At 43.6% G+C, this 26822-nt stretch overlaps 2 protein-coding genes across 2 annotated transcripts in view; one reads left to right on the top strand and one right to left on the bottom strand.

Moving 5' to 3' along the window:
* Positions 1-7213, bottom strand: part of DNASE1L3 (deoxyribonuclease 1L3) — a 29186-nt gene extending 21973 nt beyond the window's left edge. Inside the window, exons 1-2 of the mRNA XM_082266046.1 lie at positions 6936-7213; positions 1555-1643 (exon numbers count right to left, since the gene is read on the bottom strand). Of these exons, the coding sequence (XP_082122172.1) occupies positions 1555-1643; positions 6936-7067 (221 nt within the window). The 5' untranslated portion in view covers positions 7068-7213. The remainder of the gene's footprint in view (positions 1-1554; positions 1644-6935) is intronic.
* A 15464-nt stretch (positions 7214-22677) lies between these two features.
* The window catches only part of ABHD6 (abhydrolase domain containing 6, acylglycerol lipase), a 69845-nt gene continuing 65700 nt past the window's right edge, over positions 22678-26822 (top strand). Inside the window, exon 1 of the mRNA XM_082265569.1 lies at positions 22678-22805. The gene's annotated coding sequence lies outside the window, so the exon portion shown is untranslated. The remainder of the gene's footprint in view (positions 22806-26822) is intronic.

The raw sequence follows: 26822 nt of genomic DNA, 5'->3' as shown, positions 1-26822 counted from the left end.
CCCTGCTGGGCCATTTTGGGCATCCTGTGGTGTGGGGAGTGTACAGATACTGTAAGATACACCCTGGCTAGTAAGAGATAGGCCTACTGCAATGAAATAAAGAGCAGGGGCAGGATAGGGATCGTCCGAAATTCCCCTGGAGTGCCACTTTGAGTTTAAGCAATTATCCCATTGCCCAGCCAGTGCCTGGATTAGTGAATTCTTGCTCCCTACATATGTCAGACTCAGGACAGCACCTTATCTGGCACTTCCACTGAATAAGCCAAAGGGGACCTGTTTAAAGGATGACTCCATGAGCATGCTGTCACATAAAAGGTTTAGGATTGTTTAATTTACCTGCCTAAATCCACAGAAAAAAAAGATCTGGCGCCTGCTGAAAGGATAGTGGTGGAATGACATAGCCTATTGTGTCTTAGCTGCTCAAAAGCATCTCCATGGGAAGGAGAGTCAATAATCAAAAACACAACATAGAACACAAGAGTGGTAAAAGACAGGGCTCCATTTCACCTATAAGCCTGTCTTTTAGCACTCTTGTGTTCTATGTTGTGTTTTTGATTTACCTGCCTTGCTACCAAACTTTACCAGTGTATTAGTGCCGGTTCACACATGTGCGGCTGCGGCGATCGCATGTAATATCGGAGCGCACTGCTCCTTCATTACATGCGATCGGCTGTGCGGTGCGAGTTTAGCCATACACTTTGTATGGCTAAATTCGCACCGCACCCGCAGCAAAGACACACAGGACCCTTTTTTGCAGCTGAATCAGGATCGGATCGCACAGCGGTTCACACTTGTGCAATCCGATCCTGTGCGAACTGCAAGATCGCACTGCGATATGCGATCAAACTGGGGGTGTCGTTAAGATTACATTGACACCCCCCAGCGTATCGCATATGGCAGTGTGAACTGCCGGGGGTGCGTTTGCGATGCGGGAACAGGCTGCGAATTCGCAGCCTTCCCGCATCGCATAAGTGTGAAGCAAGCCTTACGGTCTATATTTATACTTTGGGATAACAACCATATAAGTGCCGGTTCACACTACACAGTCCACGGCACAACTTCGGGGGCGACCTGTGAAGTCGCGTGCACCGAGTCTTCGGCGCGACTTGCACGGCCTTCATATAATGAATGTCAATGCAAGTCGCTCCGATGTCACCCTGAAGTAGTACAGGAACTATTTTCTAAGTCGGAGCAACTTGAGTCGCTCCTTTTAGATCGGTTCCCGTAGCACTGCATGGACCGCGACTTGTCAGGCTGACCAGTCGCCCGACAAGTCGCGGTAGTGTGAATTAACACTTACTGTACTGTTATGACTCATTCCATAAATGAGAATATTTTTTAAACACATCTCACCTGGTCACTTTAAATTGTCACCACAGAGTTGCCTCACCCACACACATGTGATTTGCTCACTGAATTCTGTCTACAGTGGACTTTTGTTTTACCTTACTTACACAGTTGCAATGTAAAAATTTTATTGATTTATATCACTTGCCAGGTATTGTGCTTGAATTACTATTTTCCTACCCAAAGCACATAGAACGCTGGTGTTACCTGTTGAGTTTTGCCATTAGAGCATGTATAGCTACGTCCTTGCTGTCTCTGATCTCCATCAGCAGCATTATGTCACAGCGAGAGACAATCTATGTGATAAAAGAATCTTTAATTAATCCTCAACATCTACTTTTAATAGTTATCAGACAGATAGAGTATATTTATCTTATTTCTTCTGGATCTCAGCACCTCCTGCTTTCAATGTGGGACTGCATGCTCTGAACTTTCCGATGAAGTGTATATACAAGTATAGGAGTTATAAGAAATTCAGTGTATCATAAATAATTTCTTTTTTTTTTTTTTTTTTTTAAATAAAATTTGTTTTTACATTTTTTCATTCTTCTTTGCATTTCAAATCCTGTCTCACAAGGACAATGATTGTGTATCTCTCTCTCGTTCTCCTGCCCTCCCTCTCTATTTTTTTATATACGTTGTTTATTATATACATTGATTTATTGTCAAAATGACTGGGACAGCTACCTTTACACGCACATGAACTTTAATGGTCTTAGTCCATAGGGTTAAATATTGAGTTGGTCCACCCTTTGCAGCTATAACAGCTTTAACTCTTCTGGGAGGCTGTCCACAAGGTTTAGGAGTGTGTCTATGGGAATGTTTAAACATTCTTCCAGAAGAGCATTTATGAGATCAGGCACTGATGTTGGACGAGAAAGCCTGGGTTGCAGTCTCTGCTCTAATTTATCCCAAAAGGTGTTCTATCAGGTTGAGGTCCGGACTCTGTGCAGGATAGTCAAGTTCCTCCATAAGGGAGGGAGAATTGGTGCAAGGATGAAAGTGCTAATGAGCCAAAAAGCCATGAACGGTCGATACATTGGCTTGCTTGCTTTCTCCTCAGTTAGTCAAGTTCCTCCACCCCAAATTTGCTCATCCATGTCTTTATGGACCTTGCTTTGTACACTGGTCCAAATCACTTAGTGGAGGGGGGATTATTGTGTGGGGTTGTTTTTAGGGGTTGGGCTTAGCTCCTTAAGGCCCGTACACACGTACCGATCGTCGGCATACAAATGTTCGTCTTTTCTCCCCGGGATGTCGGTGTCTGTTGAAAAGTGCAAAGACAGCACAAGGACAGCACAAGAATTTTGTCCGCCGACTGCAGAAGTGATGTCATGTAATGGTTAACTTTCCCTGTGTTTTTAATTTTCTGAGCATGCCCAGTCTTGCAAATCTGCGGTCTGTCGGCCGAATTCTGTACTGACAGGCGAACAATCGTCCGTTCTGGTGTCCGCAGACAAAAATTTTCATGTTTGCACGAAAGACTTTTGTCCGCGGATTGTGCGCAGACATCTGTCGGAGGCACCATACTAACACGCGTACAATCGGCAGATCTTTCGTCCGCCGACGTTTGTATGCCGACGATCGGTACGTGTGTACGGGCCTTTAGTGCCAGTGAAGGGAACTCCCAAATCGTCAACATACCAACACATTTTGGACAATTTCATGCTCCCTTCTTTGTGGGAACAGTTTGGGGATGTCCCCTTCCTGTTCCAACATGATTGCACACCAGTGCACAAAGCAAGGTCCATAAAGACATGGATAAGCGAGTTTGGGGTGGAGGAACATGACTGGCCTGCACCTAAACCCGATAGAACATTTTTGGGATGATTTAGAGCGAAGACTGCAAGCTAGGCCTTCTCGTCCAACATCAGTGTCTGATCTCACAAATGCACTTTCGGAAGAATGATCAAACATTCCCGTAGACACACTCCTAGGCCTTGCAGAAAGCCTTCCCAGAAGAGAGGAAGCTGTTATAGCTGCAAAGGGTGGGCCAACTCAATATTGAACCCTACATGCTAAGACTGGGATGCCATTAAAGTTCATGTGTGTGTAAAGGCAGGTATCCCAATACTTTTGGTAATATAGTATATATATATATATATTATTATTATATTATTATATATATTACTTCATACAGTGGCAGTTGAGGACTGAATACAATTAAAGTATAACTAAAGGCAAATCCTTTTTATTAGTTTTAAAGAGTGGAGACAGATTACAACACCTGTCAGTATTTATTGCTGTTTATGCTCCCGTTTGGGAAATTCACCCTCTCTATTCGTCCTGTTTACTGTTATCACTGAAAGTGAAAGAAAATCCCAAATTTGGGTTGTTAACAGAACAGGAATAGAGGGGAAATCTTTTAGAGGGGATACTAATTCTGGGACCCTGCCGAGACTGTCTGTCACTTCCTGTTTAGGCTATTGGACAGGAAGTGAAGGGAAATCTCCCCAATGGGGAACAGATGGCAAAAATAAACTGACAGGAGTTATAACTCTTGCTTATCTAAAATGAAAAACAATTGCATTTAGCTCTACTTTAGGGCCAGAATTTAGACCCGCATTCAGCACTCCCAGCCTGAAGGTAACTGCTTCAGGAAAGCTGACGAACCTTGTTAAGAACATTGTAAATACTTGCTGAGTTGGATGCTTTTCAGACCAGCTTTTACTGGGCTAAATGAAACAACTCCCGTGGTAGAAGGTTCAATAGACAAAATGACACTGATTTTCATGACAAAGCAGCATGACTGCAATCGCTCATAGAGTAGTATTTTAGAACTCAAGTGAAATTTTATTAACAGGCTGATAAACTCACATATTTGCAGAGCACCATCAGTGCATGTAAAATCTCCTGTTTCTAACCAAAAAGATGGCCGCTGCATCCCGAGTGTGATGACGTCACACGTCAGCCTGTTATTAATAAAATTTCACTTGAGTTCTAAAATACTACTCTATGACAGATTTTTCTATCTCTGGGGCTCCTTCTGGTTGTTCTCCTCTGGGAATCTGAATGTCCTCCTTTGGGGATCTGTAAATTTGGAGTTACCATCTAATCCAGGAGGGTGATCTGGGATTAACCACTTGCCAACCAGTCACTGGGACTGTACTGCGGCAAAGTGGCTCGATTCCGTCCAACGACGTAGACCTACGTCGCTGGACTCCTCCCCTTGCGCGCCGCTGGAGGCTCTCTCCCGCTGTATTCAGTCACAGCGGGAGTCGGGCCAGGGGAGGATCGTCGGGGAATCGAGTTTGGAGATCCGCCCGCTTGTGTAAACAAAGCGGGCGGATCTCCTAAGTGACAAACAGTGACAGATTGCAGGGTTCAGCATAGCTGAACATGCGATCTGTCCCTGTGTCACTCCCCCCACACACGTTAGTAAGCACCAGGCATACATTAACCCCTCCCTCTCCAATAAAATTAACCCCTTCCCTGCTAGTGTCATTTTTACAGTAACAGTGCATATTTATAGCACTGATTACTGTAGAAATGTCACTGGTACCCCCAAAAGTGTCAAAAATGTCAGTCAAGGGTCCGATCTGTCCACTGCAATGTCGTAGTCCCGCAGAAAAAAAAAAAAAAAATCGCAGATCGCCACCATTACTCGTTAAAAAAAAAAACACCAAAAATTACAGAAATCTTTCCCTTAGTTAGTAAACGCAATAACTTTTGCGCAAACCAATCAAAATATGCTTATTGTGATTTTTTTTACCAAACATGGGTAGCAGAAAACAAATTGGCCAAAGATTTAAAAAAATTTTGATTTTTACATTTTTTTGGGGGGGAATTTCATATAAAAAATGTGAAAGATATTGTTATTTTTTCAAAATTTACACTCTTTTTTTGTTTATAGCGGAAAAAGTAAAAATCACACAGGTGATCAAATACCACCAAAAGAAAGCTCTGTTTGTGGGAAAAAAAGGACGTAAATTTCGTTTGGGTATGGCCTCGCACGACCGTGCAATTTTCAGTTAAAGTCGCACAGTGCCGAATCGCAAAAAGTGGCCTGGACGTAAGACAGCAAAATCCTCCAGTGGTAAAGTGGTTAAGGAGACCGGATGAGCCTGATGTGAGATATGTGAAAATGCTCTGAGGACATGGGCTTGATGGTAAGAGGCAGTGTGGTTGGTGGTGTCACTCACTTGCCCGATCAGCTGATCTCTGCCTAAGGATTTCTGGACTGATTGGACTTACCTATAGCGCTGCACCTCCTTTTATTATCTCATGTTATGTTTTATCCTATATATGTGCAACAGCTGACCTTTTGCAAATAGAAAATTTCTCATTAATGCCTTTTTTGCTTTAACTAATCTGAGTGCAGCTTTCTTTGTGTAATTTACTTATTGTTATTATTACTATTATTAAAAAAAAAACCCTTAGATCACTTTGCCCTTAGTTCTACTTTGATGATCACATCATTTTACAACATGATGGTAAAAGATGGACCTCGCCCTAGTTTGTCCATGTGCATGGGCCATCCGGAGGGCCTGCTGTAATGTGAGCCTGGAGGTATGATTATCCCTCAAGCCCCCTACCTCCATTTTTTTCTCCTCCCCCTTTTTATGCACTTTTTTCTTCTTATGAATAGAATAGACTGTCTCACACAGTCTATAGAAGTGACTGACAGACTCTGTGTCAGAAACCCTATTGCTATTTCTGGTTCAGGTTTCTGTGTTACATATGAAATCTGAAAGGGCGAGTGTCCCATTGTCACCCGCCAGCTCAGAAGTCAAATATTTTTTCTGGTATCCTTGACCAGTCCTGAGGACATAGCTTATGCTGTTTCTTTGTTTTTGTATTGAATTTACTTATCTTTTTTGTTATATGGAAGCCTATGTAGGCCCTTGTTATCAGGGGAGGACTGGGCCAGGGGGCAGGGGGGCAATTGCCCCCTGGGCCGCTCTGATGTCCTGTAAAAAGGCTGCTCCGCTTCTGCCACAGACATGCCTAAAGGATTCCTGGTGAAGAGAAGTAAAAAGTCCCCACCACTGACCTACTGAGTGCAGGTTGAAGACAAGGACAGAGCGCAGGCCTCTCCCCCAGCATAGATGGTGTAAACTGTCTGAGCAGAGGCCAGTTCCATGCCCCACTGGATACTCTCCTCCCCTGGCCAGCCCCAACCGAACTGTCCCAGCTCCCCCCAACCACCCCCTGCTGGCCAGGTTGGTAACCCGGATTCAGCCAGTGAGTAGAGAGTACCTGGAGCAGGGCTTCATCCTGGAATGGGGGTCAGGAGGAGGATGGGAAAATGGAGAGTGGGAGGGGGGCATTGTCGCTGCACCATGGGCCTCTAGTTTGTACTTGCCCCCTGGGTGGAAAGTTGCCAGTCTGACCCTGCTTGGTATGTGTGCCTACTCTGTAGGTGTAGCGCCACCTGTCTGGCGCAAATCTCATTTTCTATTCTTTGTAGGGTGGAAAAAACATAATTAGAAGATGTAAAAAAAACAACGATTTTGCACAATGCTAAACAATCTTATCCATACATCCTGCAAGCTGTCTGTATCTGTTAGTACCTAGGGGTGGTCAGATTGTCAATGGAAATCAAGCAGTCCATGCAGAACCTAAGATGTAGATTAAATGAAACCTACCTTGTGTAGCACGGTCATCACTTCCCTCTTGGAGCACTTGGCCTCTCCAAAAATTTGTACATTAAAGGAGCAAATTCGGAGGCTCGTGGCCCCAGAGAAACACAAGGCAAGCAGCAAAGCGACTGGCTTCATGGCTTTCTCTATGGAGGACGGACTTTTCCAGCGCTTTGTCGCTCTCCCAAAATGAAAATTCTGCTAAACTTTGCCTGTGAAAGCCCCTGTGTAATCAAACAGGAACTTAGCGTTCCCCGGTTTATGGACATCTGCACATTTCTGCCTTTTTTTTGGCAGCTGCCAGCTACAGTATGTACACGGTCATTTATTGACAAATGAGCAAAGAATACACATTCTCTGCCTAGGAAGGATAACATTTTATTAGCAGACAAGGCCGAATACTAAATATAGCAGTGACGATTACATAGTAGCTAGGTCTAAACAAAAGCTTCCCTATGTATTCAAATAGGAGAACTGATAAGAATAAAAGGTATGTAAACCCTAACAATGAATTTCTCTTTCTTTTAATCTATTAAATATAGCATTGAAAGTGTTTTATTAGGTCTCTTTGATAAATGCCAAAAATACCTGTTGATCCTGCTAAAAATAATGTAAACTGATAACTTCTTGTATTCTCTGCCTGTGCTGAATTGTTATCAGTAACATTGTTCTTGGGACTATGGAACCCTCCCATCTATATGTAGCAGGTTTTCCAGGCATTGGGCCTGAGATGAGTCTGCCATTGTTACTGGTTACACCTTCAGCCCATTTAACCGGTTGCCGACCGCCGCACGACTATATACTGCGGCGGTCAGCCCCGGCCAGGCAGAGTGACGTATCGGTACGTCACTCGCCTGTCACTGACTTGCGAGCCTATAGCGAGCGGGCGCGCGCCCGCCGAGGCGCGCGCCCGCCGCGGCTCGTTCACAGGCAAGTCAGTGCGTGTGACCGGCGGACTCGATGTCCGCCAGTCACACTGCGATCGCTCCTGTGAAGGGAGAAAGACAGAGCAGCTTGTGTAAACAAGCTGCCTGTCAGTTCTCCCTGTGTGAAAGTAAAGATCTGACCGTTCTACTATGTAGAACGGTTGATCTTTGCTTTTACACCAATAGCAATGTCCCTACACAGTAGAAAGCACGCCCCTAGGACACACTTAACCCCTCCCTGTCCAATAAAGTTAACCCCTTCCCTGCCAGTGTCATTTTTGCAGTAACAGTGCATATGTATAGCACTGATTACTGCAGTAATGTCACTGGTAACCCCAAAAGTGTCAAAAATGTCAGTCAAGGGTCCGATCTGTCCGCCGCAATGTCGCAGTACCGAAAAAAAAAAATCGCAGATCGCCGCCATTACGCGTTAAAAAAAAAAACACCAAAAATGACAAAAATCTTTCTCTTTGTTAGTAAACGCGATAACTTTTGCGCAAACCAATCAAAATACGCTTTTTGCGATTTTTTTTACCAAACATAGGTAGCATAAAACAAATTGGCCGAAAAATGTTAAAAAATTTTGATTTTTACTTTTTTTTTTGGGGAATTTCATATAAAAAAATGTGAAAAATATTGTTATTTTTGCAAAATTTACGCTCTTTTTTTGTTTATAGCGCGTGATCAAAAAATCGCACAGGTGATCAAATACCACCAAAAGAAAGCTCTGTTTGTGGGAAAAAAAGGACGTCAAATTCGTTTAGGTACAGCGTCGCACGACCGCGCAATTGTCCGTTAAAGTCACGCAGTAAAAAATCGCAAAAAAACCCCTGGTCCTTTAGCAGCCAAATCCTCCGGGGCTTAAGTGGTTAAGCTGAATACCCAAGTGTGAGATTGGAGACAATGACCATTCCGGCATCTTTGCTTTGTTTTGTTTATTTGATAATGGGGATGGGAGAAGGGAATGAGTGAGATACTCCTCTGGCTCAACTAGGTAAATCTGGGACAGTAAAAAAAATGTAAAAAAATGCCTGTTAGCGCTGTCTTGACGCCAGCTGGATGCCGACCAACACTTACTGATGCTTGAAAACTGCTGTCTTGCTGAACTGTGCTAGAACTTGGCTTTTAACACGCTGGTTAACTCAAAAGATCCTGGACTGTAGTAAGACTTGACTCTTGACACTCTGTTTAGCTCAAAAGTCCTATGAACAACTTCCCCCAGCCCTTCACTGACTGAGGTAGCTCCTTGTAACTGCTGATGGTGCTGCAACTCTTAACTCTGTTCACTGCACACTGTACACATTAACTCTTCAGGGCCTAACCGCTGGTGCCCCCTTTGACACTTCAGGGTCCACTCACTTGGCACCCCCTTTTTTACCGCTAGCTAGCTCCTGGATCCCTTGGACCTTCACCGGAGCAGTCCCCTCTTGCTAGGCAGACCCCCCAGGGGCAGTTTGCAATACTCACGAACTTTCCTGAGACTGGACCCGCTCTAGTCTGCTGGTCCTCGGGACACTGGATCCTCTCTGCAGCTCAGCTCAGCCCACCTCTCAGTCCCCTCAGGCAAGCCGCCCGGGACACCCGATCCTTCTGACAGGAGGAGAGACAGCCGCACTCTCCCTCCTGGGACTCTGCTTCCAGCCAAAGACGCTGAGTCATGCGCTCCCTTCAAACTTATACCCCCTCCCAGAACCCTGTGTGGCAGAATCTGCCTTTCTGGGGTAGATACAAGCCTAAATGTGCCACTGATTTGGGTTTCCTCCACTGCCCAATGAGAACCCTCTCATGGAGCCAGTGGGGAGACTACCCATTCTCAATAGCAACACCTGGGAGACATGACAGCCAGCTGAAAAGACCCACTATACTTTTGCCTAGCACCTACCTTGCAGGGTGCTACATCTGTTATGAAGAGCAGGAGAGGAGAGAATTTCAGAAGTCCTGATACAATAGTCTAATGGCGGTCGACATACCTACCAGAGGGCATCAAATGAGGTCCTTGACTTCATCAAAAGGACCATACATGATATTCAGTGATTGTGAAAGCCTATAGATGATTTGATTTTTTTTTTCCACCACGGGTGGAAGGAAAAAAGATTGTTTGATTCCCCCATCAACACAATCAGTGTTGATGAGGGAATGCCTCCTGCAGTGCTATTGTGTTCTGATGGGGGGGGGGGGGGGCACGGGGAGCCTTCCCAATGGACAGAGCATAATGATCAGCTATAGCTGCTGGCAATAATCGTATGTAAAACATCTGACAGGCTGGTTGTACCCAAGTCGATTGCATACTTGCCAACTGCCCCTTTTTTCCTGGGACAGTCCCTGTAAATAGGAGCCTGTCCCAGGTAATTTATATTGTCCCTGGAAGCGCCTGTTAATCGGGCTGCCCGTAAATGTTACGCAGAAGTAGTGCAGCTGAATGGGGGAATTATTCCAACTCTGCTACTGTGGCCTTAAATTTGAAATTCCCTTTTTAATTTCCTGTAATTCTCTCTATATTGAGTAGACTCTATAATCTGATAAGTAGGCGAGATTAATTATGTAGAGTGGGCGGAGCTTCCGGAAAGTGGGCGTGGTAATTGATAGCTGTGCTGCAAAGTGTCCCTGGAAATTTTTTTTAAATGTTGGCAACTATGCGATTGTACTTGGGTACAATTAGCCTGCCCATACATAGATCGAATCTCGGCCACTCCCTGCTAAACCGGCTGAATGTCAATCCGTGTATGGCCTGCTTAATACTACAGATAGCTGACAGAGAGGCCAGACTTGCAACGGGAGATTGTCAGAGACTGGAAACATAGTATGGGAGATTGTTGGAGAATGAGGACATGCTTTGAGAAAAAGCCAAAGGCTGGAGACACGGTACATGAAAGTGCAAATAATCACTGCTATTACAACCACCTTACAAATCAATAATTCAATATATGTGCTTGTGCCACATTTGATATGCCTTTCTTCAAGATTAATTATAAAAGATATTTTTCCTGCTTGTCATTCACTGTCTCAGGTAATCACCAACACACAGACTACTATCTGCTAGAGTTCCAAAGGTAGCATGTGGCCCCCTGGGCCACAGATCAGGTAAAAGGGCAATAGGGTGAGCGACCTTTATCACTCTATGACACGGTGTGTGTTACTGGCTGTTTCACCAGGCAAAGATACAGGAGATAAAAAACAGAAAAGAAAAAAAATAATGCAACCACCACATTTTAGGACTGGTAGGCCTTGTTTACACTTGTTTGGTTAGGGGCAGTAAATACATGGCTGAACTGTAATTTTACCAGCTTTCTCAAACAATATCCCCCCCCCTTAAGCTGCAAAAGTTAGCTCACAAGGGGATACTGCTGAACCTGGTGGCTGCCCATTTTCAACTCTGCCACAGTTGGGGACCATGGACCTGTAAACCCTGTACAGCCCAGTAAAGAACATGCTAGCCCTTGACTGCCGCAACAAAATGTGAACTTTGCATATTAGAGATCTTTGAGGTTTGTATGTTCAAGAACAACTCTGATAACTCTGCAGAATTTAGAAAGTACAGTCCCAGTCCCAACAATACAACAAAGTATTAACCTGGGTGAATATTTACTCAATATGCAGGAACATTATTTTTAATGCTTGCAACAACGGAGACCAAGTCAGCCACAGGTGACACCTCTCTGCTATGGTCATCTCTTCTACATGGAATGTTTTTTCCTATGTTACTGGTCCTTACCTGGCTTTGTATATAATAATGAAGCAGAGTGCCCCTTTACTCACCTCCTAAGTGACAGGCGTGGACCCATATAACTTCATTCTACGCAATCCCCCTAGGCTCCCACTATAACCTGGGCAACCTTAGAGATATCAATTCCATCTTCTCCCCCCATTCAGTGCTCAGAGAAGCACTGACAGATGGGACTGCAGTGGCAGTGACCAAATCTTTTAATTGCTTTGTGTGGGCCACAGAGATGTATAGTAACTAAGTAGAACTACTTCACTACGGTACTTAAGTACCGAAAGGCGGTATCTGTACTTTCCTAGAGTAGAATTTTTTTCTCCTACTTCCACTTTTACTTCACTACATTTGTTCAATGATTTCAATACTTCTACTCCGATATTTTTTTTTTGTGCTGCATAGTTACTAGTTACTATTATAAAAATTACCACTGCCAGAACAGTAGATGGCAGGTTTCATGAAGCTCAAAACATGTGTATTATCAGCGCATACGAAAATAAAAGCTACTGTATATATAAATAAAAGCTGCATTTGAAATAATAAAAAACAATATGATGTTCAAACTTTTGACTTCTTTCTTTAATAACTACATAACACAGTACTTGTACTTTTACTTTCAGTACTTGAGTAGCAAAATTTTTTAAAAAACTACTTGCAATACTTAAGTACAAAAAATGTTGAATACTTTAGTACTTCTACTCAAGTCACTTTTTGATCGAGCACTTTCACTTCTACTCAAGTCACTTTTTGATCGAGCACTTGTACTTTTACTCAAGTATGGGTTTCGAGTACTTTATACAACTCTGGTGGGCCACTGGAAAAAAAAAAAACACACCAGTATGCAGGTTGAAGTGACTCTAAAGCCTTAATTTTTTTGCCTTAATGCATTCTCTGAATTAACGTAAAAAACCTTTTGTGTGCAGGATCCCCCCCCCTTTATACTTACCTGAGCCTGATTTTGATCCAGTGCTCTGCCTGAGAGTAGCGGCTCTTTCCACTCTCTCTCCTCACTGGCCATGGAGGTAGCCATTGGCTCCTGCTGTTGTCAATCAGAGTTGCTTCCTATGGAGTAAATCAACCCCACTGTCTCCTACAGTAGCTCTACTCACCAGGAACCTTTTCCTGCACTAAGCACCTCTGGTGCAGATGTGCATGGTAGACAATCAGCTTCTAACTTCAGCTTGTTCATTCAAGCTTTCTCAAAAAACTTATTGGTTTCTTTGCAGAGCTGTAAAAAAAAAAAAAAATTCAGAAACCGAATCACTGAGTTGGAAAAAGGATTACCCCCTTATGTCAGTATTTTGTGTCCGTATTTTGTTGAACCACCTTTTGCTTTAATTACAGTCTTTAGTCTGTTGGGATATGTCTCTGTTAACTTTGCACATCTAGACTTTGCAGTATTTGCCCACTCTTCTTTGCAGAACTGCTCAAGTTCAGTTAAATTTGATGCTTTACTATTTTACTAAAATAGTAATAGTAAATAGTAATAGTAAAAAATTTTACTTTTTACTAAAAAAAAAATTTGACAGTTACTATCTGTGTACTGCAGTCCTCAAGTCATTGCACAGGTTTTCAATGGGGTTTCTTGGTCTTGGGCTTGGCTCTGACTAGGCCATACAAGGACATTCACTTTTTTCACCATCGACCGCCATTTTTGCTGTGTGCTTTGGGTCATTGTCATGTTGGAAGGTAAACCTTCTTCTCATTGACTACTTTCTGGAGGAGGGCAGCAGATTATCCTCAAGAATTTGATGGTATTTTGCCAGATCCATTTTTCCTTCAATCCTGACAAGTGCTCCAGTCCCTGCTGCAGAGAAACACCCCCATAACAGGATATTACCACCTCCATGCTGTACTGTAGGAATGGTGTTATTTGGATGGTGAGCTGTATTGGATTTCCACCAGATATATAGTTTGGTGTTGAGGCCATATATTTAAATGTTAGTCTAATCTGACCAGAACACCTTTTTTCCATGTGGCCTCAGAATCTTCAAGGTGTGTTCTGGCAAAGCTCAGTCGTGACTGCATGTGGCTTTTCTTTAGGAGTGACTTATTTCATACAACCCTCTCATACAAGACACATTTGTGGAGAATCTGTGATATTGTTGTCACATGCACACAATGACCACTCTGTCATAAATTCCTGCAACTGCTTCAGAGTTGCTGTAGGCCTCTTGGTAGCCTCTCTGACCAGTTTCCTCTTGGCTTTTTCTTCCAGTTTGGAGAGACGTCCTGATCCAGGGAGGGTCTGTGTTGTAACTTCTTAATAATAGACTTTACTGTGCTTATAGGCATTAATAAAGCCTTTGAATTTATTTTTGTATCCATCTCCTGACTTGTGCCTGTCAACAACTTTATCCAGGAGATCTTTTGGAAGTGTCTTGCCACCCATAGTTGATTGTTTGCTTCAGTTGCACTACCAGGAACTGGAATGCCCCAGGAAAGCTCTTTTCATGCTGAGCTAATCAAAATGACCACAGTTGAAAGTCAAATGGCTTTGTGTGTAATTGAGAAGGTGATTAGCTACACCTGATTGAATTTTGAAGTCATTTTTAAGGGAAGGGGAAGGGGGAGGGGTTGATCCTTTTACCAACATTGGTGATTCTGTTTTTGAATTTTCTAAAATGCTGGTGTAATATCTTTCACTTGGATGTTATAAGTTGCACAGTAATTACAACTGGGTAAACCAAAAACTGTGCATGTCTTCATTTCAGGCTGCAAAGAAACAAAATGTGATTATTGTAAAGGAGGTAGTGATTCTTTTCTATACCCACTGTATATGTTAACCACTTGCCGACCAGCCGCTGCAGATATACTGCGGCAGGTCGGCAGGTTCCTGCGAAACAACGTACCCGCCCAATCGCTAGTGGGGGAAGCTGATCTGCGGAGCCGGCAGCCACGATTGCCGCCGGGCTGCCACGATCGCTCCCTGTGGAGACAGAACAGTGGTCTGCTGTTGTAAACACAGACCGCTGTTCTGTCAGCAATCAACACAGGGCTTCTGTGATCCCCCTATTTAGGAACACAGGTCCTTGTGTTGATTCCATAAGCCCATCCTCCCCACAGTTAGAAAACACCCACTAGGCATACATTTAACCCTTTGATCGCCCCTAGTGTTAACCCCTTCTCTGCAGGTTTCATTATTACAGTAACAGTGCATATTTTTAGCACTGATTATTGTAGTAATGTCACTGGTCCACCCAAAAGTGTCAAAAATGTCAGTTAGGTGTCCAATCTGTCCACCGCAATGTCGCAGTACCGCTAAAATTTGCTGATTGCCGCCATTACTAGTAAAAAAATAAATTAAAAAAAAAATGACATAAATCTTTGCTCTAGTTTGTAGACGTGACATTTGCCGCGAACCAATTAAAAATACACTTATTGGGATTTTTTTTTTTTTTTTTTTTACCATAACAAATGTAGCAGAATACAAATTGGCCTAAAATTATGAAAAATTGGATTTTTCATTTTTTTTATTGGGAAAGTTATATAGCAGAATGTGAAAAATATTGTTGTTTTTATTTTAGAATGTCGCTCTTTTTTGTTTATAACGCAAAAAAACAAAAAACAAAATCGCACAGGTGATCAAATACCACCAAAAGAAAGCTCTATTTGTGGGGAAAAATAGGACATCAATATTTTTTGGGTACAGTGTTACAATTGTCAGTTAAAGTAACGCAGTGCCGAATCGCAAAAAGTGGCCTGGTCATTAGGGGGGGAAATCTTCCGGTCCCGAAGTGGTTAATATTGTTGCGTTACACTATTTTTGTGGTTATAGAACAGACTCCTCCATCCCTTCCCAGATTCTGTTTGAGTATCCCTGCAACGAGCTACCTGAACTAACTGGCTCCAGCCAGCCTCCCTTCTCAGGGAACTGCAAGTAACTGCACTTATGTTTCAGTATATTATTGCACTGTTAATTTTGCAAGGGAACTTTACTTAGTGACTATGCTCATGCACCCTGCAGTGTATGTGAGCATTATGGGAAATGTAGTTCCAAAACATCTGAGGGTTCCAAGGTTAGCCATCACTAATCCCTGTTCTCTAGGAATGTGTTATACTGTGCTGCCACCTAGTGGTCAGTTGTGAAAGTTACTCCTAGTATCCCAGTTGGCATACTGTTTTTTTTTTCTTTTAATTGTTATTCTCTGTTCAGTACTGACCAGCATCCACTCAGTAGTTGCACATTGCTGCTGTTTATCTGATCATTTGGTTGATACTTCACATAATTTATGTCTCTAGTGGAGACCTAAAAATCAGTAAAAACACCTTTTTGTCACAGGGTAGCGGAGGGATTTAAACCTGTTTTTAATTCCATTGTTGTCTTGTCATTATTCTGGAGGTTTGCCTGTTCTTCCTGACCAGTGATGTCCTTTGCGTCAGGGTATAACTTGGACAGGAAATATTGTATAGTTCTGCATGTGCATTTACATGTATTTGTCGTGCTTTTGCGGAGCATTTGTGGTGCGTTTTTGTTGCATTTGCAGTATGTTTGTGGTGTATGATTGTTACTGATTTATATGCGTTTGTGTTGCATTTACAAGCATCTGTGTTGCATTTACATACTTTTCCTTGGAAAAAAGAAATGCAGCACGCTGTACTTTTTTTTTAAACGCACACGAAAGCACAGAAATAGTGTAAACTAGGCTCATTGAAATACATCAATCTTTCTTGCATATGCCTCCATACTGAATTTAAAGCGGTAGTAAACTCTGACATTGATACCACATTTAACCACTTTAAGACCGGAAGGATTTGCCCCCTTCCTGACCAGGCCCTATTTTGCGATTCGGCACTGCGTTACTTTTATTGCACGGTTGTGCGATGCTGTACCCAAATAAAATTGTATTTGATCACCTGTGCGATTTTAATTTTTGCGCTATAAACAAAAAAAAGAGCGACAATTTTGAAAAAAAAAAATAATAATATTTTTCACATTCTGCTATATGAAATTCTCAAAAAAAAAATTAAAAATCAAAATTTTTTAACATTTTAGGCCGATTTGTTTTCTGCTACATATTTTTGGTAAAAAAAAAAAAAAAAAAAAAAAAAAAATCGCAATAAGCGTGTTTTGATTGGTTTGCACAAAGGTTATCGCGTCTACTAACTACGGGAGAGATTTATGTAGTTTTTATTGTTTTTTTTTGCTAGTAATGGCGGCACTGCGATTTTTTGTGTGACTGCGACATTGCGTTGGACGGATCGGACCTCTGACTGACATTTTTGACACTTTTGGGTGGACTGTTACTGTAATAATGACACTGGCAGAGAAAGGGTTAACATTATGGGTGATCAAGGGGTTAAATGTGAGCCTAGGGGAGTGATTCCAACTGTGGGGGGGGCGTGGCTTCTGAAATGACCATAAAGACCTGTGTTCCTATATAGAAGGATCACAGGCGCTCTGTGATCATTCCAGGGAGAAGAACAGTCAGCTGTGTTTACAACAGCTGACTCTTCTTCTCTCTTAGCGGGGAGCGATCGGGGGTGTCAGGCGGCAATTCAGAAAAAAAAAACAATATTTTTCACGTTCTGCTATATAACATTCTCAATAAAAAAAATGTAAAAATCGAATTTTTTCATCATTTTTGGCCCAATTTGTATTCTGCTACATATTTTTGGTAAAAAAAATCCCAATAAGTGTATTTTGATTTGTTTGCGCAAAAGTTATCATGTCTACAAACTAGGGGAAAGAACGAGAGCGAGCGCCGTACATGTCTCGCGAGATCTCGGGGCTGACGACGACAGTAGGAAATGATGCAGCGCCGGCATAGACCCAGTTTTTTTGCAGGAGCTTGCCGGAAAATTAGGGCTAACGGCGCATGCGTGGGTGACGAAATTTAAAAGAAAAACAACGATTACTCAGAAAGGAAGCCGGTAAGAGGAGAATAAAAATTTACAATAAATAACATAGCCTGCTATTATTAATTTAGAGAAAAGTGATCAGAATGAGTATACAACTGCTTTAAACACGTGATTTGACTGTATATGGTGTAAATGAGCCCTTTATATAGAAAAAAAGGGGCCGCACGCTGAGACATCTCGAGCACAGATACGCTTTGCATTCAGGTGTGCAACATGCCCCTAGCCAGGACTCCACCCTCCTAATGCATTTCACCTAAGACTTAATTATATCTCTGGCATAATCTCTATGGTTACGTCAATTTCGGGAGACACACATTGGGATGGTGCACAGGAACACTCAGGCTAGGCTCACACTTGTGCACAGGGCCGGGACAAGGGGTGGGCAGGAGGGACAGCTGCCCTGGGCACAGTGGAGATTTTGGAGGATTTTGCTAGAAGGGGTAATTTGGAGAGGGGGATTTGTACTAGGAAGGTGGATTGGGTGATTTGTGTTAGGAGGAGGAAATGGGCGGGGGCAGATTTGTGCTAGTAGGGATGATTGGAGGATATGTGTTAGGAATAGAGAAAATGGGGGGGGGGGGGGGGCGATTAGTTCTAGGAGAGGGGATTTGGGGGAGGGAGAGTATTTGAGCTGGGGAGGAGATTTGTACAGGAGGAGGGAGATTTTTTTTTTTGTGGAGAATTTTGGCTTGCAAAATAAATTGATGCCTAGGGGGTAAGTGTGAAGATTAGTGCTCTAATTGTTTTGGAGGGGATTTTTGCTGACCCATAAAACGTATACATTTTGAGGGGGGTGCTGTGTGGCATCTTCGCCCTGGGCACTAGAAGGCTTTGTCCTGGAACTGCAAGGTCCATAAAGACATGGATGAGTGAGTTTGGGGTGGAGGAACTTGACTGGCCTGCACAGAGTCCTGACCTCAACCCGATAGAACACCTTTGGGATGAATTAGAATGGTGACTGCAAGCCAGGCCTTCTCTCCAACATCAGTGCCTGACCTCACAAATGTGCTTCTGGAAGAATGGTCAAACATTCCCATAGACACTCCTAAACCTTGTGAACAGCCTACCCAGAAGAGTTGAAGTTGTTAAAGCTGCAAAGGGTGGGCCAACTCAATATTGAACCCTACGGACTAAGACTGCGATGCCATTAACATTCATGTGTGTGTAAAGGCCGGCGTCCCAATACTTTTGACAATATAGTGAATGTTTTCACACGCAGCAAAATGCATGGTGCCACAGCACAGTGCAGTGACATTTTGGAAAAGTGTCAGGGACTTCTTTATCACGTTTCTCACACATAGGGCGCATTCAAAGGTGAGTCTGCGCGCATGAATCTTTTATGCCTACCCACATGTTAGTGAGTGGCCTGTTTAGGTTTTTCCATTCATTTCAGTAGACTGCCAATTGCGCAGGAAATGTACAAAAAGGTGCAATTTTTAATTTTCACGCCGCACCAACCTGCATAGTACTGCAGTACCATGTGTTTTGGCAGCTGCAAATGCACACGTGTTTACCAGATGCATGGGGGTGGCACTATTAAATTAATATCACCCATGTACGTCTACAGGAGGCAGCACATTTTTTGTGCAGTGCGGGAAAATGCATGATCTCAAGTGCGTTTCCACACCGCAAATGGTGTGAACATGCCCTTAGTCTAAGTTCATATCTCTGCGACTGACGAACGCATTCGGTTTTGCACACGTTCCCAACCTGCAAAGAAATGTGCTGTGCTTAAAATTGGCCATACATTATACAATTTTCTTGTACAATTTTTCTTTAGATTCCCAAAACCATATAATAGGAGGTCAAACCTAAACACTTCCATGTATGCAATAGTGATCGACCGATATAGTTTTTTCATTGCTGATACAGATACTGATATTTTGGTCATTGCGTATCGGTATCGGCTTATATTTTCGTACATTTAAATTATTTTTTTCTTGACAGGTACTCTTGTGGAGGGATCTGGGGTCTAAAAGACCCCAAACTGCTCCTCTGCACTTCAAAGCATTCAAAACGCCAAGTTTGGCTGTTTTGAATGATGTCATTTTTTGAATCTGGCACCGAGTACCCAGAAGTGATGTCATGACATCACTTCCGGGTTGTTACATGGAGAACTGATCAGAGCCGAATGCAGCTTTGATCAGGTCTTCGGCAGCTGTGCAGGCTGGTTGCCCGGGCCTCCCGGTGGGACGGGAGGCCCGGGCGAGCCACGGAAGGCGGCAGAAGGGGGGGGGGTGTAAACGTCCCCTCCCGCTCCTTGTAATGACAGCCGAGCGGCTTCTCAGCCGCATCGGTTGTCATTACAAGACAACCGACCGTTGACTATGGACGCCGGTACCGGGGTGATGCATCTAGCTGCAGGCATCACTCCGGTACAAGCACTTTCCCGAAATATCGGTAACCTCCGGGGGCCGATTCCGATATATCGGGGAAAGTGCAGATCGGTCCTCGATATATCGGCTTTGCTGATAATCGGTCGATCCCTAGTATGCAACTAGGCAGGCCCTTGCACTACATAGTTGAAGGTGAATACAAACAAAATTGTACAATGTATGGACAGCTTTGGCAGGCTTGCCATTAACCACTTGCCGACTGCCCGCCGCAGATATACTGCAGCGGCAGGCTGGCTCGGCGAATCGCCATACTGGTACGGTGATCCGCGGAAGCGATCCTGGGGACACGCCCCCATTAGCCAACAAGGGAGCTAAATCATGGGGCAGCGATTGTCGCCGGGCACCCACAATCACTCCCCGTGGAGAGAGAACAGCGGTCTGCTGTTGTAAAAACAGCAGACCATTGTACTCTCAGGAATCAGCACAGAACACCTGTGATCCTCCTATTTAGGATCACAGGTCTCTGTGTTGATTCTACAAGCCCAACCCGACCCCCCACCCCCCCCAAACACACAGTTAGAAAGCACCCCCTAGGCTCACACTTAACCCCCCTTTTTTTTTGTCCGAGTTAACCCCTTCCCTGCCAGTGTCATTATTACAGTAACAGTGCATATTTTTCATATTTTTAGCACTGATGACTTTAATAATGTCACTGGTCCCCCCAAAAATGTCAGTTAGGGGTCTGGTCTGTCTGCCGCAATGTCACAGCCCAGCTAAAAATCGCAGATCGCCGCCATTACTAGTAAAAAAAAAACAAATAAATAAAAATGACATAAATCTTTCCCATAGTTTGTAAATGTTATAACTTTTGCGCAAACAAATCAAAATACACTTATTGGAATTTTTTTTACCAAAAATATGTAGCAGAATACAAATTGGGCCTAAAATGATGAAAAAATTAGATTTTTACATTTTTTTTTTTTTTTATTGGGAATGTTATATAGCAGAATGTGAAAAATATTATTTTTTACGAATTGTCGCCATTTTTTTGTTTATAACGCAAAAATAAAAAAAACGCAGAGGTGATCAAATGCCACCAAAAAAAGCTTTATTTGTGGGGAAAAAAGGCCATCAATCTTAATTGGGTACAGCGTTGCACAACCGCACAATTGTCCGGTAAAATAACGCAATGCCGATTCGTAAAAAATGGCCTGGTCATTAACCACTTTACGACCACCCGCTGCGGTTATACTGCAGCAGCCAGCCACTCCCGGGCAAACCAACGTAGCTATACGTCGGTCGCGCGCAGGCAGCTAAGGAGCGATTGCGCCGCCAGCGGCGCGCTCCCGCCACCGCTAGTGTGCAGGGAAGCCGATGCAGCGGGCAGGCAGCTTCGATTGCCGCCTGACACCCGCGATCGTTTCCCGCTGAGAGAGAAGGGCGGTCAGCTGTTGTAAACACAGCTGACCGTTCTTCTCCCTGGGATGATCATAGAGCCCATGTGATCCTTCTATATAGGATCACAGGTCTCTATGGTGATTTCACAAGCCATGCCCCCCCCCCAGTTAGAAACACGCCCCTAGGTACACATTTAACCCCTTGATCACCCACAGTGTTAACCCCTTCTCTGCCAGTGTCATTATTACAGTAACAGTGGATATTTTTAGCATTGATTACTGTAGTAATGTCACTGGCCCCCCAAAAGTGTCAAAAATGTCAGTTAGGGGTCCGATGTGTCAGCCGCAATGTCGCAGTCCCGCAAAAAAAAAAAAAATATAGCAGATCGCCGCCATTACTAGTAAAAAAAAAAAAAAAAAAATTACATTAATCTGCGCAAACCAATCAAAATACGCTTATTGCACTTTTATTTTACCAAAAATATGTAGCAGAAAACAAATTGGCCTAAAATGTTAAAAAAGTTAGATTTTTACATTTTTTTGGGGAATGTTATATAGCAGAATGTGAAAAATATTGTTTTTTTTTCAGAATTGTCGCTCTCTTTTTTGTTTATAGTGTAAAAAATAAAAATCGCACAGGTGATCAATTACCACCAAAAGAAAGTTCTATTTGTGAGGAAAAAAAAGGACATCAATTTTATTCAGGTACAGCGTTGCATGACCGTGCAATTGTCCGTTAAAATAACGCAGTGCCGAATCGCAAAATATGGCCTGGCCATTAAGGGGGCAAAACCTTCTGGTCCAGAAGTGGTTAATTGGGTGCTATAATAAAAAAAAGGGGCATTTTTTCACCGTATTTCTTGCTGATAGTGCAGCTCATTGAAATAAATGGTCTGCTCTACCTTTGACATGCGCAAGCAAATGCGCATTCACACATGTGAACCATATATGTATGAGGGAATTCACCCCCATTTCCTGTCCATGTGACATTCATAAGGGTGTCACCAATACAGAACTGAGGAATTGGGGACATAGACAACAATAAAAAAAAAAAAAATCTAGTGTTAACCCTTCATTGCTGTGTGGTTTCTTTTGTCATAGATCACCACAAACCATTTTTCATATTTATTTGATATTTTCTTATATATTATAAATATATATATTATATACTGTACATATTGTATAAATATATATATTATATACTGTACATATTGTATAAATATATATACTATAGACTGTACATATTGTATAAATATATATATACTATATACTGTACATATTGGGTATATATATATATATATATATATATATAAATAAACACACATTTTTTCTCTTTTTTTAAAGTCATCCCTGAATTATGTTTAGAATAACCCCCAGTGAATTATTCAGACCCAGTCAGGCTCAGACTGTATATATCGTACACCGTGACTGCCTACACAGCGCCACACGCAGACTCTGCCTGCTTAGCTGTTGCCGCCTCGTCACTGCCATCTAGCGGCGACGTGCGGTAATTTCCGTCGGCACACTGCTGCACTTTTCTCCATTGCCTTTAAAGGAGAGTGCGGCAGTTCCGGGTGAGATCCCGCAGTGAGATCCCGGGACCGAGCGGAGGATCCCCCCGGAGCCAGGGGCCGGGATAGGTGAGCTCTCCTCACTCTTCTTCTCCCCCCCGTGTGGATGTGAGATCAGCGCCGGCTGCTGCAGCCGGATCCCCTCCATCACTGACTCCATCGGTTACATTGTATCCTCATCATTGTTGTGTCACTTTGTATGACAGTCAGCGTGTTGTGTCATCGTGTCCCTGTCATCAGATGGAGGAGCTGGGGACTCACTTGTGTCTTCTTCCTAAATGTCATTGTGATGATTGGTGTCACATTGTACAGGATGGTGTCACTGTCCTCCTCCCCCCATAGATCATCATTGTCCCCCCATCATCAGTGTCACCAGTACAGTGTGATCTGTCACCTGACCCTACACACAGGGTGACAACGTGACCACGATCAGTCCACACATTTATTATTCCAACACAATAGTATACCCAGAGGCAGAGTCATTATTACTATGATGATAATAATAGTAATAATAAATACTGTATAATATAATGATAATAATGTTACATTGACTTCCAGTTGTCTGAATTGTTGCTTATGTTCGGATAGCTGAGATTTATTGTTGGATTTCATTCAGGTCCGGTTCACACTTATGCGATGCGGGAAGTCTGCGAGTCCGCAGCCTGTTCCCGCATCGTTCACACTGCCATATGCGATACGCTGGGGGTGTCAATGTAATCTTAACGACACCCCCAGTTTGATCGCATATCGCAGTGCGATCGTGCAGTTCGCACAGGATCGGATCGCACAAGTGTGAACCGCTGTGCGATCCGATCCTGATGCGGCTGCCAAAAAGGGTCCTGTGCGAGTTTGCTGCGGGTGCGGGTGCGAATTTAGCCATACAAAGTGTATGGCTAAACTCGCACTGCACAGCCGATCGCATGTAATGAAGGAGCAGTGCGCTCCGACATTACATGCGAACGCCGCACAAGTGTGAACCGGAGCTCAGTGTCGGTGTCCTGTAGAATAATGCCTCCCGTCCAAAAATGCATCTGACACACTGCGCATGCGCAGTACGTGACGTCACTCCAGCTGATTTTTCGATCAGCTGGGGATGACGTAATCAGTGCACATGCGCAGTCCGTAGGATGCATTTTTCGACGGGAGACAAAGCGTGTAGAGTCTTGATGTCAGATTCTGCCTCGCTCTCTGCGCATGCGCGCAACGTCATAGCCAGGAATTAATTGCTATTGGGCGGATTGTGGCTCAAACTTTTTGGCACAAATTTTGGCCGAGGACGGAGAACAGTGGACGGTTGATTGTGGATTGATCTTTTTGGCGCAAATTTTGGCAGAAGACGAAACAGTGGTTTGTGGCTCAAACTTTTTGGCGCAAATTTTGGCCGAGGACGGAAAACAGTGGACGGTGGATTGTGGCTCGATCTTTTTGGCGCAAATTTTGGCAGAGGACGAAACCGTGGATTGTGGTTCGATCTTTATGGGGCGAACTTTGGCCGAGGACCTCACACAAATATTCCTGCAACTGCCACCGTTCTGCAATACAAAAACCGTCCACCGTTCTCAGCCAGAATTTGCGCCAAAAAGATTGAGCCACAATCCGCCCAATAGCAATTCATTCCTGGCTATGACGTTGCGCGCATGTGCAGAGCGCAGAGAGCGAGGCAGAATCTGACATTAAGGTCTCCTGTCGAAAAATGCATCCGACAGACTGCACATGCGCACTGATTACGTCAACCACAGCTGATCGAAAAATCACCTGCAGTGACGTCACGTACTGCGCATGCACAGTGCATCGGATGCTTTTTTCGATGCAAGGCATTATTCGACAGGACACCGGTTCACCTATGTGCAATGTGGGAACCTTGCGAATCTACTGCGAGTTCCCGCATCGCACTAAACTCACAGGCAGCTCACACTGCCATATGGGAATCGCTGGGAGTGTCAATGCAAAGTTAATGACACTCAGGGCCGCTGATAAGGCAGTACAGCCAGCCTTCCTGTACTGAGCCCAGGCCCCATCAGTTCAAATGGGGGGCCCAGGCACCTACTGAGCAGGAGGGCCGGCTGTACTGTCTTATTGCAGACACCAATCCTCTTCTGCCACCCCTGTAGCACTGGGGGACTCTCCTCCTCCTTCTCCCTCTAACTTTACTGCAGGAGGATTGGTTCTAGCATATGCACCCCTTCCATCTGCTGTCTGGGCCCCCCTGTGTGCCCCTTTCCCCCGCAGCACTGCCGGCTTCCCCCCTCCCCTCTCCTGCTGACAGCTGTTGCGGGCACACAGGGAAATGTTTCAGGATGGAGAGCAGGGGGAAGGGGCCAGTAAATATATAATTTATTGTCCCCTTTCTTTCATGAATGAACACAATGAGTGATTGGTAACAATCACTCCTGTGTCCATTCATCACTGAAGCATAGTAAACTTTGCTTCAGTTTGTGAATGAGCAAGCAGACTTCAATTCATTCATCTATGCATCTAAGGCTGCATATCTGATCTATGTTATTAGTCACTTCCAGCCGGGGGGGCCCTATCAGGTAGGCTGTATGGGGCCCTGTGATTTCTAACAGCAGAGCTGATGACACCCCCAGATCAGTTAATTTGGACATGAATCAGATTGCATAGGTGTGAACACCCATGCGATCCGATTCTGGTGCGGACGAAAAAAAGGGTCCTGTGTGACTTTGGTCCAAATGCAATGCAAATTCAGCCATACAATCTGTATGACTGAATTCGCAACGCACAGACATCGCATACTCTGAATCACATGCAATGTCTGATATAGCATACACGTGATCCGGCACTCACAGTCAATAAGAAGAATAGGACAGTTCTGTAAAAATAATAGGGTTGCACAACGACTTCGTAGTTAGCACTTCTGCCTTGTACCCAATCCCTGGTTCAAATCCTGGCTAGGACACCCTTTGTGCGGAGTTTGCATGTTCTCCTTGCTCTTGCTTCAGCAAGGAAAAGCTGGTAGATTAAAGTCGGGTACACACAGGACGAATGTCAGGAGACATTTGCTGGTTCAAAAAAAAAAAATGGGCGACGTTCGGCCTGTGTGTATGTCGGTCTGTCCAACAGAAGCCGGTTGTTCGGCCGGCTTCTGTCAGACTTGAATGCTGAAAAACCAGCAGCCAACCGACTCCCGATCAGTGCTCTCAGCCAATGGCAGATAGTGTTGATCAACGTGTTCAGGCGAGGGGGGGGGGCACCCCCCTGTCAGAACACAACACTTCAGTGGGGGAGATCACTATACTAACTTTGCATAGTTAGTACAGCGGCTCCGACCTGATTTGACAGTTTTTTTTTTTTTTCAGCCCGCGGGGTTGAACAGAAAAAAAATAAAAAGGTGTACAAGGCTTAAGGATCACCATACACATTACAATCTGACTGTACAATCAAGATTTACCCAAACTGAGGGCCTTCCTACACTCTCCTATCAGACAAGCCCTTGCACTACCTGATTGTTGTTAGATCTGAAGAAGATTGACTATTAGATTGTATAGTGTTTACTCAATTTAAAAGAGATTGTACAGTCAGATTGTGTAGCATGTGGCCAGCTAAAACTCACCAAAACACGCTATAATCTCCTTTTAGATCTACCAATAATGTGCTACGCAATCTGATTGTACAATCTCCTTTAGATCTACCAAGAACAGTAGTATGGGGGCCTATCTGGTTGTATACAGATTGATTTAGATGAGTTTAGTTTAGATGACTGTACAATTGATTCGTACAATCATCTTCAAATCTATCAACAACTATGTAATGTACGGCCTTGCACTATTGGATAAATACTATAGATTGGTTCATTTAGATTTGTCCTCATATTACATTGTTTTGGTAAATTTAAAGGAGATTGTACTGTCATAAATTGTATCGTGTTTGGCTACTTTGTGATCTACCACCAACTAAATACCTTATGGCTCACCATACACATTACAATCTGACTGTACAATCAATTTTAGATCTACCAAAACTATGTAAATTAAGGATCTACCCATTTAACATGAATCCACTCAGGCAGGCCCTTGTGTTACATATTTGTTGGCAGATCTCAATGAGATTGTAAAGTCAGACTGCATT

The sequence above is a fragment of the Pelophylax lessonae genome, assembly GCF_965119305.1.
Source record: "Pelophylax lessonae genome assembly, chromosome: 8".
Lineage (NCBI taxonomy): Eukaryota > Metazoa > Chordata > Amphibia > Anura > Ranidae > Pelophylax > Pelophylax lessonae.
This window is presented reverse-complemented; position numbering and strand designations above follow the sequence as displayed.